This window comes from Arvicola amphibius, chromosome 6 (assembly GCF_903992535.2).
Source record: "Arvicola amphibius chromosome 6, mArvAmp1.2, whole genome shotgun sequence".
NCBI classification, from domain to species: domain Eukaryota; kingdom Metazoa; phylum Chordata; class Mammalia; order Rodentia; family Cricetidae; genus Arvicola; species Arvicola amphibius.
In genome coordinates this window covers 59,249,360-59,262,911 of record NC_052052.2, presented here as the reverse complement: position 1 = coordinate 59,262,911, position 13,552 = coordinate 59,249,360, and the positions used below count along the sequence as shown (strand labels likewise).

The following is a 13,552-nucleotide window of genomic DNA, read 5'->3' as shown; positions in this document are numbered from 1 at the left end:
GGGTAACTGTTCTCCAAACTTGAGCCTTTTCATTTATTTCTTGAAGGTCTCATTCACCCTGAGTCCAGTATCATGTCCCTTTTTGACTCTGCTTTTGGTTCTTATCCCCTGAAATCTACTCTCACATTTTCTTTTTGTTTGTTTGTTTGTTTTTGTTTCTTAGAGACAGGGTTTCTCTGTGTAGCTCTGACAGTCCTGGAACTTGCTCTGTAGACCAGGCTGTCCTTGAGCTCACAGAGATCCACCTGCCTCTGCCTCCCAAGTGCTAGGATTAAAGATGTGCACCACCACCGCCTGACTCAGTCTCATATTTTCAACTGTATGCTGGGAATCCTCCATCAGACTGTCTGTCCCCCAATACTCAAGGCTCTGGTTTGTCTCCACCCTTCCGTGTGCCACCTCACTGCCCTTCACAAACCCCATTTTAAAATTCCCAAATGAGAACTAACAAGCTGGGGGGTGGTGGCACGCGTCTTTTTTCCAGCACTCAGGAAGCAGAGACAGATGAATCTGTGGCCAGCCTGGTCTGTAGAGTGAGTTTGAGGACCGCCAGGGCTAAACAGAGAAACCCTGTCTTGAAAAACTAAGCAACAGCTGGGCAGTGGTGACCTGTGCAGCACTCGGGGGGATCTCTGTGAGTTCGAGGCCAGCCTGGTCTACAAGAGCTCATTCCAAGGCAGCTACGGCTGTCACACAGAGAAACCCTGCCTCAAAAAAATAAAAAGAAAGGAAAAGGAAAGAAAAGGAAAAAAGAAAAATAAATGAAAGAAAAGACAAACCAAACAACAAAATTTCTCAAATGATAAAGGCACCGCTGTTGCTAATCCCATTCATTGCCCCCCTAAATCTCCTGCCACTGCAAAGGCCCTCTGTCTTCCATAGGAACTCTTTGGCCAGTGTTTCCCATTACCTCCTCCCATTCCCCACTTCCCACCCTCACACCTCTCCAGTAGGCCATTGCATCTGTTTTCTGCCTCCTCTCTTCTTCCCCTAGTCTTCATTCTTAAAGGGGGTAGTTTTCATATTGCCCCTTTGTCCTGTACACAAACCTTTAGTGGCTCCGCAATTGCTGTCCCGCTTTCTCTGATCTTGCTTCCTTCCCTATGCCTGGTGACCAGTCAGTCTGGACCAGCTCTTTACTTTTTTTTTTCCTCTTCAGCCCTACTTGCTTGCGCTTTGTCCTCCCAGTCAGCAGCCCTTCCCCACCACTGCCTTGCAAAGACCCAGCCTTCCTATATCAGCTTCTTAGATGCCAGCTCCTTGGGGACTTCCTATCCCTTTCTTCTTCCTCGGTTAGCTCAGCATCTCTCTTCCCAGACTCTGTGCCTTTACATTGGGTTTAATGTGTGCTCCAATGAATATGGGTAATTTTCTTCTTCTCTCTTTCTGGTATATTATTCAAAGGCAGAAATTATACCTATCTGTACATTTTCCAAGGTGACTATTACCTCTGAAAATTCTCAACTCTGTATTCTCAAGGTAGCTCTATTTCATTTTAGATTCACATGATTGCTTGAGAATGCAGTAGAAAATGCTGGAAGAAACTTGGGGGATCAGGAGCTAGACAGCACTAAGTTGGGGGCTTGGCTTTGCCTTCAAGTAGCTCAAAAATCCAGGGCATTTTCTTCACTTCCTTGGGTCTTCCATAATAAGACTAAGGTCTATTTAAAAAAAAAAAAAAAACCGAGGGCTGAAGAGATGGTTCCGTGGTTAAGAGTACTGGTTGCTCTTCCAGAGGACCCTGGTTCAAGTCCCAGCACCCACATGGCAGCTTCCAACTGTTTGTAATTCTAGTTCCAGAGGATTCAGCACCCTTGCACAGATACATGCAGGCAAAACATAAAATAAATAAATCATTAAAAAATGAATAAACAAAGCTGGGGGCCCTGGCAACACTTAGGAAACTAAGACAGAGCTGCCATTTCAGAGAGAATTTGTCTCAACAAACAAGGCGGCAAACTAAACAGCAGAGCTTATGTCTTTTGATCTTCCAGTGAGTGTAAAGAAGTTGTTATCTCGTGCAGAATCTATCTGATGGTGGCTAGTCAAGAAATACTAGTTATGGCTGTATATAGTGATGCTTACCTTTAATCCTAGCACTTGGAGGTAGCCTCGGGGTAGAGGCAGGCAGATCTCTGTGAGTTTAAGGCCAGCCTGATCTACACTGTAAGTTCTAGGCCAGCCAGGGCTACACAGGGAGACTGTCTCAAAACAAAAATAAACAAAAAAGGAATACTAGTTGTATTATTTAGTTTTCTGTTGCTCCGCTCTAACACCATCACCGTAGCAACTTCTAGAAGAGTGAGTTGATTTGGGCTTGAAATTCTGGAGTGGTCCAGATGGGTCCTTCGTGGTAGAGAAGCATGCCAATCAGTGGCAGGCATGCCGGCAGGAGCCAGGAAGCAGAGAGGCCACCACTGCCTCTACAGCAAACGTGGAGTGGGAGGCAGAGAGAACTGGAAGCGGGAGAGGCTGTACCATATATTCTCAGAGCTCCCTCAAGCAGCAGAGTTCCTCTAGCAAGGCCCCACCTCAACAGCACCACCAACTGGGCTCTAAGTGTTCAAATGTCTGAGTTTATGCCAGTTTCATTCAAATCCTTAAGTTTGAACAAGGACTCCAATCAATAGAAAGAGAGACAAATAGCTCCTGCAGTTTCAGCTTCTCTTGTATGGACCCTTCCTTTCCTATCAAGGGATCCTCCCTGTGTTCTTAACTAGAGTTGCCCACTGAATGGCCTTTTCTCATTATTTGTGGCCTGAAGTTCTGGTGCCTGAGTTTTGGGGCCTGCTTTCAACTTCATCTATCCAAGCCTGGTTACTAAAAGATATTAAAGGTTTGTGGAAGACATGTGACTAAGTAGCTGTTGAAGATATCTAAACATTCTATTTGGGGCATTCAGTCCAGTGGCACTGGCTTCTTTTTGGCCTGAAGTGAGTAGAGTATTCTAGATTTAGATGTTTTTGTTGTTGTTGTTTGCTTGTTTTGTTTTGTTTTTTTGTATTTGTTTTTGTTTTGTTTTGAGATAAGGTCTTTCTACTAGCCCAGACTGTTCCAGGACAGAACTCACTACATAAACCAGGCTGGCCTTGAACTCAGAGATCTGCCTTCCTTGGCCTCCTGGGATTTAACACTGGGTTTGTGCTGTCTTTCTTATCTTTAGTGTTTTTTTTTTAATCTATTAGCTGCTTTCCTGTAATTTCCTGTAATTGCAGAAGTCACTGGCGTGGAGAGTTACCTGTCTCTCTCAGCCCTCGTCTTCTTTGTGTTTCCTGTTGTGCTAAACAGGGATACTATGTGTTCAGATGCCCAAGCCGGAAGCTGTTTTCCTGACCATCTCCTCTGGTCTTGCTCATTGTTCTACTCGTTAGCATGGCAATGTGGATAAAATTCAATCTTTCACACATATCTCTGCTGCCCCAACACACACACACACACACACACACACACACACACACACACACACACACACGGGAGGCAGAGGCAGAGGCAGGTGGACTGGCTCCATAGCTACTGGGAAACCCCATCTCACAAAACCAAAGGAAAACAAAAAGATTCTCAGGAAAAAGGGTACTCTTGGTGCTCTCGGCATTTCCTGCCAGCATCTGCCCTGTTTGTTTTCATAAGGCATAGGCATGGCGTGTCCACGCCAGTTTGTCTCATTGTGCCTTGCTTTTCCCCGGGGGCCAAAGAGGAAAGTCTGCCTTTTACTGCCTTGCTTCTCTCTAGCCTTCCTTCCTGAAGCATGTCTGACTAATAGAGTTTCAGTGTTCGTTCTGAACCTTCACTCACCAGGAGAAAATGAAAGCTTATTCTGATTCAGGGTCATGACCTCATATCATTGAACTTTGGGATGTTTAAATCATGCTACTAGGAGATTCTCTTGTATTTAAAATATTTTAAAAACAACTTTTCCTGGGGGCTGGAGAGAAGGCGCTGTGGTTTAGAGCACTTAGAAGTTTTGGGCCACTATTATACCAACATATCTTACAGGCGGGAAAGTCACTCTTGTAGATCAAAGGGTTTGTAACTGTTTGGAGTTTATCTCTCTCCTTTGGTAGCATGAGGACTACCTTCCAGTACTGTGAATACTCGTCCATAGGGGTGAAGGCTCTAGGTAGGCACCAACTTGAATTCCCAGTGTTCTGTGAGTTGAGTATGTGCTGTCTTCAGTATCAGGGCCTTACTGTCAGTGTGTGGAGAGCCAAGGCAACTCATAGAAGGAAGGGTTTCTTCGGGCTCACACTTCCAGAGGCACAAGAGTCCGTCACCATCATGGCGGGGGAAACATGGTGGCAAGCTGATAGCTCATGTCATAAACAAGCAAACAGGAAGCAGTGAGAGCAAACTCAAAATGGCATGAGTCTTTAAACTCTTAAAGCCCACCTCCAGTTGACATCTTGTGACAAGGCAGACAGTGCCACCCACTGGGGACCAAGGAGTCATTCAATGAGAAGGTCTCCTAACTGCACAGGCTGCCTGAGCAGACACTTGAAGACAGATAACCACATGGTCACATAAGCGAAGAGCACCTGGGCAGAGGCAAAGCAAGCAGGAGGTTGTAGGGCCCATTCATGCTAAGCCCCAGCGTGTTTGAGTAACAGCATAGTTTGAACAAAGGTGAGGACCATGGGGAGAAAAGGAAGGGGAGCCTACTCATGGGGCATTGGGCCTTGGCCACTGTGAATGCTCTCTCTCATTAGGGCCTGGAGCAGAACATTGTCAGCTGACGACAAGGACAAAGGTGGCAGTAGGTTAGAGAGGAGGCCTGGACCCGTGCAGTAAGAGGGCAGATTTGGGTAGATTCTGAAAGAAGAGCTAAGAACCCGGATGTGGGGTCTGTAGGCAGAAGGAAAGACTAGTTTGAACTTGTATCTGTGTTAGACATCAGGGTGCCCTGTCAAGATGGTGGGTTCTATGCAACTGGAGTGGGGGCCAGGACTGGTGGGAAATAAGGTTGTGTGATATTTACATCCCATGTATACCTGTGATATTTACATCTGTGGCTATGTTCGGTAAGACGCCAATGCCAAGGGCTGGAGCGGAAGACCAGTTGTGGAGATACAGGAGAGGAAGGTAGCCAGCAGACCCTACGGACACCAGAACTGACCCTCCCCCTCTGCCTTGCAGGTGTGACAATGTCCGTGTGTTTAAGCTGGGCCTCTTCTCTGGCCTCTGGTGGGCCCTCGCCCTCTTCTGCTGGATCAGTGACCGAGTCTTCTGTGAGCTGCTATCCTCTGTGCACTTCCCGTACCTGCACTGCGTGTGGTGAGCTCCTGCCCTGGGGTGGTGGCATTGACTCTGGGTGTCCCCGCTTGCTGCTGCTGGGCTGGGTGCTCCCTACCGGGTGCACGGATGGGCTCAAGGGAGGGGTGCAGCACCAAGCATTCTCCTTTCCCCGTCAGACATTTTAGAAACAAAGTAAGGTAAAGTGTGAAAATGGCTCCAGGGAGCCAGGGAGCTGGTTTAGCCAGGACATCCCTGCCACCCCCCCCCCCCAACCTAATTGTTATGCTGCTCGGCGAGTTGGCAGCCTCTCCTGCAGCTCCTTAATTAGTACCAGGGAGCCTGAAAAGTGAGTCTGCAACCTGAGCCCCAAGGTCTGGATGGATGGTGGGGGAGGGGGAGTTGGGGACCTGAGTGATGTGAGGACAGGACAGGTCCCCAATAGTAACCACACCTTCAGGGCCCATGTGACCAATGAGAGCTTGGATCTCACAGGTCATCTAGGGACAGTCTCACCTGTTCTTTTGTACAGCTCTAGAGAGAGCCTAGGGGACTGGAGTCTGTTGTTGACCATCAGTCAGACTGTTTGATGACAAGGAGCTAGAGCATCTATGTTTTGGGGAGCCTGGGAAGGACTCTAAAGGTCAAAGAAAACCCCTGAGGAAGGGGAGGAGGCAGTGGAGGAGTGGGCGCGCGGGGTAGGGGGGAGGTGTAGCTCAGTGGGAGAGTGCCTGCCTGGCACGCACAAGCCCCTGGGTTCAAACTCCAGTGAAAAAGGAGGAAGCGGGGATGTGGAGTGGCTTTCTTCCTAGAAGCTGCTTCAGCTCCAAACCCAGGACAAGGCAGAGTCTCTGTCTCTCATGACTGCTAAATACAAACGGTGGCAGAGAACAATGGTTGTCAAATGTCCGGGAGATTAGGAGCATCCAGGCAAAGTGCAATAGTGCATCCGTGTCCGGAGTCATCTTCACAGGGGACATACTGAGTCCATTTATGCTCTGGGGATGGTGGCTCACACCTGCCCTCCGTCTTCAGAGGAGACAGATCCCAGTGTGCTCTGGGGATGGTGGCTCACACCTGCCCTCCGTCTTCAGAGGAGACAGATCCCTGTGAGATCTGGGGATGGTGGCTTACACCTGCCCTCCGTCTTCAGAGGAGACATACAGATCCCTGTGTGATGATCTGGGGATGGTGGCTCACACCTGCCTTCCCAGCACCTGACAGGCTGAGGCAGGAAATTTGTCACAAGATCCAGGTTAGGATGAACTACATAGTGAGGTCCATCACACACACAAACACAATTGTGTGTGTGTGTGTGTGTGTGTGTGTGTGTGCGCACATGCACACATGCACGTACATGCACAAACATTCCTCAAAAAAGTTCTTTTTTCTCCTTCATGCTAATGAAAAATGAGGAAGAAAAGAAATGAACCGCCAGGCATGGTGGCACACACCTTTAATATTCAGGAGGTAGAGTCAGCAGGTATCTGTGAATTCAAAGCCAGCTGGGTCTACATAGCACCAACGTAGGCTGACTACATCGGTATAAAACCCGAGAGAGTTTTTAAAAGGAATTCTAGACATACACCCATAAGAAAGAGAGTTTAGCACAGCTTCTTGGTAGCCTAATGTTTGCAGAATAAGAGTTTGTTTCCACTAAACTGTCTCCTGAGCTCATGTCGTTTCTAATATTAGAAACTTTGTAAATAATCTGTAAAAACATCTATATTGAGTCTAATCTTTATAGGTTAAATTATAAGACGGCAACACACTTTTTCTTTTTTCTTTAAAGTAAGGCCTTGGGCCGGGGATGTGATTTAATGGGTACAGTGCCTGCCTAGTGTAAACAAAGCCCTGGATTTGATCCGCAGCACCACATACAGGGTCAGAATCTTAATAGTCGGCAGACTGAGGCAGGAGGATTACAAGCAAGTGCAGTTTGAGTTACAGAGTGAGACATTATTTTATTTATCTTTTTTCTTTTTCAGTTTTGGTTTTCCAAGGCAGGATTTCTCTGTGTAGCCCTTGGCTGGCCTCAAACTCACTCTGTAGACCAGGCTGGCTTCAAACTCTCAGAGATCTACCTGCCATTGCCTCTGAAATTCCGGGATTAAAGGTGTGTGCCACCACCCCCTTGGCTTTTGTTTTGCTTTAAAATACAATTTCATTATGTAGTACTAGTTGGCCTGGAACTCTGTGCACACCAGTCCACAAAGAATTGCCCACCTTTGCTTCCTGAGTGCTGAGATCAAAGGCATGCGCTACCATGCCCGGCTGTTTATTTCCTGTTTGAGACAGTCTTGTGTATTCCAGGTTGGCCTCAAATTCACTGTGCACTCCCAAGTGCTGGAGTTCAGGCTAGTGCCACCCTGTCAGGCTTGGTTTTGTTTCCGTTGGCAGTGCTAGGGGTCGTGGATGCCAGGCAAGTCTTCTGCTACTTCTTCCCTGAGCAGCTCCCCCCAGTCCTGCGGTCACTTTCCTAAAGTCTCCTAGAGGGCCTCAGCCCACATGCTCATGCCTGTAGGTGGTTATTAACTCTTAAATCTTTGCAACCTGATAGGAAAAAAATATTTTTGTTTTCATGTCTTTAAAGACAGTGTCACTAGATGATTTTAAGATGTAACCTGAATGGTAGCTTTCGATTGTAATCAATTGCGATCTTTCCAATTCGCCTGTTTCCCCTTTGGAAGCATGCCTTCTGATGTCTCTGTCTTCAGCCATTAACTGCCTGCAGTGACTATGTGCTGTTTGTTGTGCATGTTTAATTAATTACTCATTAGTTAATAATTGTTATGTTCTCACTGTGTAGCCCTGGCTAGCCTGAACTTGCTGGTAGACTAGGCGGGTTTCAAACTCATAGAGATCCGCCTGCCTCTGCCTCCCGAGTGCTGGGATTAAAGGCGTGCACCACCACTGCCTGGCTTGAAGAGGTTTTTAAAGCATAAAGAACAATACCAGAGCCGCCATATGCTCTGACTCCAGTTTCTGGCCATCATTGGGGGCGGGTTGTGTTGGTACTCCCCTTCCCCACTCTTCATCCAACCCCATTTGAAAACACAGCTCACACAATGTTTAGAATGATTGACACTTATAATAACGATTGACATTTTTAGCATTAGTTTTAGTGCTTTACCACGTAGGGCAAATATTTCCCCCAGTTTCCTATTTTGTTTTTTATTTCTTTTTATTTTTTTATTTTATTTATTTATTTATTTATTTATTTATTTTTTGGTTTTTCGAGACAGGGTTTCTCTGCAGCTTTTTTTTTTTTTTTTTTTTTTTTTAGAGCCTGTCCTGGAACTAGCTCTTGTAGACCAGGCTGGCCTCGAACTCACAGAGATCCGCCTGCCTCTGCCTCCCGAGTGCTGGGATTAAAGGCGTGCGCCACCACCGCCCGGCCCTATTTTGTTTTTTAAAAGCACATTAATAGTTTTGCGCTGTATTCATTTTGAATTCTGTTGTCACACATGTCTGACTTTTCTCCTTGGTTTCTGGACTTTGTGTCATTCTAAGGACAGCCTCTTCCATCACCGTCACAGGAGCACAGGTCCTTTGGACTATATATCAAAAGCACAGGGGCCGGAGAGATGGCTCAGCGCGTCTGAGCACTTGCTGCTCTTGAAAAGGGTCCTAGTTCAGTTCTAGCACCCAGGTTGAATGGCTTTCAACTACCTGTAATTCCAGTTCCAGGGGATCCCATGCCCCTTTGTGGCCTCTGCAGGTACCTGCACAGCGGGCCATACACTCACACAGGACACACATACATACAGATTAAAGCAAAGCATTAATCTTTATTATTTATTAATAGAATGTAAAGCATTGTATTTTAAATCTCTTCTTAAGTAATTAAGCATTTTTTTTACATTTATTTGTTAATTTGTGCTTGTATGTATATGTGTGTGGATGTGTGCATGGCGTAGGCCATGTGTAGAGGTCAGAGGACCCCTTTTGGGAGCCAGTCAGCTCTTTCCTTTTGCTATGTGGTTTCTGGGGTTTGAGCACAGGCCATTAGACTTGGTGGCAGTTCATCAACTGGGACATCTCATGGGTCCATAGTTTAAATCTTTAATTCATTTGGGATTGAGTTTCAGTATAGGGTATAAGGAAGAATCTGTCTGCCCTTAAAGAAATTATTTCCTGATAAAGGTCAAAATTGAAGCTTTTGACAGGTAAAGATAGTGGTTTTTTTTTAGATAGTTTTTTTTTTTTTAAAGATTTCCCCATAAAGCTGCAATCATACTTTAATGTAGGATGATTTCCGATGAAAAGCACAGGCTGCACTTATTGCTAAGGTGAGAATGTGGTATTTAATTTGAGGTTAAAGCACTTCCGATTTTATCCTTAGCCCTCAGTCTTACTGGGAAGACCCTAAAGATATTTGGTCCAATTATCAAATAGAATTTTTTTTTTTTTTTTTTTTTTTTTTTTTGAGACAGTGTTTCTCTGAGCAGCTCTGGTTGTCCTGGAGCTCGCTCTGTAGACCAGACTGGCCTCAAACTCACAGAGATACACTTGCCTCTGCCTCCTGAGTGCTAGGATTAAAGGCACAGGCCACCACTGTGTGAACTTAAATTTGCTTAAATTTGTGGCCGTCCTCTTGAGTTGGCCTCTACAGTGCCCGGGTTATGGGTCTGAGCTACCATGCCATTTCGCATGGTAATGTGTTGAAGTCTAGGATGCTCTCAAGTGCGCAAGATCTTTCCCTCTGGATGGAAGTGGCAGCTGGGGAGGCGGGTGGTCCAGGAAGATGCAGGAGTCTACGACCGCACGGTCTGAGCCTGCGCCAGGCTCACCGCTCTCCTCTCTTGCAGGCATATTTTCATCTGTCTTGCCGCCTACCTGGGCTGCGTGTGCTTCGCCTACTTCGATGCTGCCTCAGAGATACCCGAGCAAGGTCCAGTCATCAGATTCTGGCCTAGTGAGAAATGGGCCTTTATCGGTATCCCTTACGTGTCCCTCCTGTGTGCCCACAAGAAATCGCCTGTCAAGATCACATGATGGCAAGGCAGTGGCCGGCTTCTCGACTTATTTCTCTTCGTGCACTGGGATTTATTTGCTGGCAAAACTAGCCACGGGGGTTGAAGAATCGGTGTGGGTGTATCTGTTTAAAATTCTCTTCCTCTGGACCACTGTGCCTGGGGAGGAGGTCCATCTTTTCCCTAGATGGGGGATGCAGGGCTCAGGGAAAGTAGGTGTGTCTTATTCAGCATCCTTTCTAGGCACGTGGGCTTGCTGGCTTGTCCATTTTGGCAGTGGCAGAGCAGTTCTTTGGGAGACCCAGGGCAACTTCTTGCTGGACAAGGTGGCTTGCTTGTGAGTACACAGGAGTCAGCTTCTCTGATATACAAGATTTTCGGGTTTTGTGATGGAAGGTGCCGGAGCTTTTCACTGGCAGGGGAGAAATTGTCCTTCAACAAAACCAAGAGGACAGAACACACAGGGGGCCTGTGACTGAGGGGGCTCGTCACCTGCACCTCCTAGCCTTCCCAGGTTTTCTATGAGCTGTGGATCCTTCAACCACTACCTCGGCTGAGAGAGGGAGACTTGGTATCAGAGGGCAAAGCAGTAACACCCTCTGTGCCAAGACCTGCCCTCCGCTGTAAGCACACATTAAATATTGACACTGTTTCTGCTCTTCCTGAAGCTCAGTAGCCTTCTCTGGTGTGAAGACTCCACACACAGCCCCTCTGCTTACCACTTGACCTCTGAGCGCACCAACAGCTCATTTCCGTCACCGAGGCAGCTCTGGTTTTGACCGTGGAGTGTGTGTGAAGCTTTGGGGAAAGTTCTCACTGGAAGCTTCCAGGATGTTGTCACCTCCAAGACTCTGACCCTGTTCCTCTGCTGCTTCCTGGGAATATGGGCCTCCTGCTTTTGTTCTCACTTACCTGGTGCTAATTGGTTTCTCAGAGCACTTGTCTGTTTGTCCTTCTGTCTGTCACTACACCCTGATTAGCTGGTTGGGGGTCGGTCACAGGTGGGCAGGGGTCTTCAGGGCATGAGGTGGGATATCTCAGGGATGTTTGTAACTCAGGCACCTTCTCTTTTCAGACATTCCATTGTGGGGAGTCGGGCAGTGCTGGGGGAGTGGGGATCAGAGTCACAAGGCCACTGTTCTGAGCTATGAGCTCAGAAGCAGCTAGTTGGGTCTGGCACCTCAGGAACTTGTACCCTGGTTAGAATCTTCACAGGGTCCGTAATGGAAACTGAACTTAAGTTTTTACATGAATAGACTCCGTTTCACTTTTGTGGCTTTGAAGTTTTATAAGTCACTTGGTTATTTCTTGTTTATAGGAACCAATCTTTATGGAAAAGTAAGTTGTCTTTTATTAAATTTATAGCATTCACTACGTCTCCCAGGCAGCAAACACACAAGTTATTTGATTGGGGGATTTCCAAGATGGAAATATTTGGTTTTGAGTGAGTGTTTATGTGATCTTTCTATAGCTTAAAATATATTTAAAATGATTTTTGAGTTGAATGTTTGTGACTACGTAGGGGTTCCGAATTGCTGCTGAGCACTTTGGTTTTTGAGTCTAGAAATTTTCAGAAGTCAATCAAAGCATCCTTGTTTCTGGCTTATCTTACCAGGCACATGGTCTGCTCTTATCTATTCTACACTGTACAAATGTCTTGAAGACACACCCAGCTGCCTGACTCTGGGAGGGTTGGCTGGGGTTGGAGAGTTAGTTCAGCAGTTAAAATACGTGTTGCACTGGGCAATGGTGGAACACACCTTTAATCCCAGCACTTGAGAGGCAGAGGTAGGTGGATCTCAGTGAGTTTGAGGCCAGCCTGGTCTACAAAGCAAGTTCTAGGACAGCCAGGGCTGTTACACAAAGAAACTCTGTCTTGAAAAAAAAGAAAAGGAAAAAAAAAAAAAAGAAAAAAAGGAATACATACTGCTTTCCCAGAGGACTCAGAGTTAATTCCCAGCATACACATGAAGCTCATACCCTGTGACTCCGGTCCCCTGGAATTCATGCATACAGACAGGCAAACATTTATGCACATAAAGTAATAACATGAGTAAACTAGAAAATTGGCTGTAGGAGAGGGTTTCTAGAGCAAGGTTTAATTTGTTCCAAGGGCGCTGCCGTGGCAGTGGTGTGGTCCTCAAAGTCAGGGAAGACTCATTCCTTTTCTCCAGGGAGAGACTTACTGCTGACACCACTAGCAATGGGGATCCAATACTGATGGATATGCTTGGACATGATTGGGCGAAAGGAAATGAACACCTGCCTCAGGAGGCAGCTTCTCCACGGATGTGCCACTAGCTCTGGCTTGGGATGGAGTGTGTTTGGGGCAAACACCTTTTTTTTTTTTTTTTAATTTTTCTTCTGTCTATGACAGAGCTTTCTCCTCTGTCTCAGGCTGGCTTCAATCTCACTATGTAGCCCAGGCTGGCCTCAAATTGATGATGAGCCCCCAGATGCAGCCTCTCAAGCGCTAGGCGTGATTATAGGAGTGAACGACCATACCCATCCTAACCGGAGATCTATAGCTCGCTAGCAAGGGACTAGACATATATGAATCTGAGTTTGACCTGGGCTTTGGGCATCGTTCGTATTTATGTTAAAGCTCCACGTGTTGAGAAGGAATTGGGATACAGAAAAACGTTACCCATGCCACTATTGCCTTAGAGCATCCATTGCCAATAGTTTGCCTTTTGGGTGTGTTTCCTTCCTATCCTTTCTGTCCTACTACGGCTATAATTAGATGTCGTTTAGACAGTGTATCCTTGAATGGAGTACAAATGCCAGCATTTTCATGGAGAGCTGGCACGGAGTACACTCGAGCTGGCTTTCTCTTGAAGGCTGATGGCTGGACTCTGAGCTCAGTACTGGAACTGCCTTTTCCATGAAGCCTGACTGGAGTGGCCCCGAGACATGGACTGATTTCAGCTTTCAGTGTGACACTTCACTTTTGGATCTCTGTGTCATGGTGAACAGCTGCTGAGGATGCAACTTCATGGACTTTCATGTGTTGAGAGTAGTAAAGAAGGCTGAGTCCACTGAGTCCAGCATCTTCTCCCTCCCGGCGGAGTGAGGTCATGACCACTGTCACCAGCATGGTGTCCCAAATCTGCCTGCGATCTCAGGACATAGAAAGCCAAATGTCTCCAAGCGATCATCTCTGTCTGTGATTTACAGTTTTGCTCCATCATTGATTCTTAGGAGGAGAGCTCCTCTCTTTAGTACCCCGTGATGCCAAAGCCAGCTCTTTGGTGGAGCTCTTAATGTCTGTATCCATTTGTAATGTGATCCATGTGGGGGAAGTGTGTGTGGGGGGGTGTCTTTCCCGTGAAAAGTGCCTAAAACAGTCA

At 46.6% G+C, this 13,552-nt stretch overlaps 1 protein-coding gene across 4 annotated transcripts in view; it reads left to right on the top strand.

The window, feature by feature from the left end:
- Window positions 1-12,040, top strand: part of Acer2 (alkaline ceramidase 2) — a 38,346-nt gene extending 26,306 nt beyond the window's left edge. For all 4 annotated transcript variants that reach the window (XM_038334038.1, XM_038334039.1, XM_038334041.1 and 1 more), the window contains exons 5-6: window positions 5,131-5,268; window positions 10,038-12,040. In XM_038334038.1, the coding sequence (XP_038189966.1) occupies window positions 5,131-5,268; window positions 10,038-10,224 (325 nt within the window). In that variant the 3' untranslated portion in view covers window positions 10,225-12,040. The remainder of the gene's footprint in view (window positions 1-5,130; window positions 5,269-10,037) is intronic.
- Window positions 12,041-13,552: the final 1,512 nt, after the last annotated feature.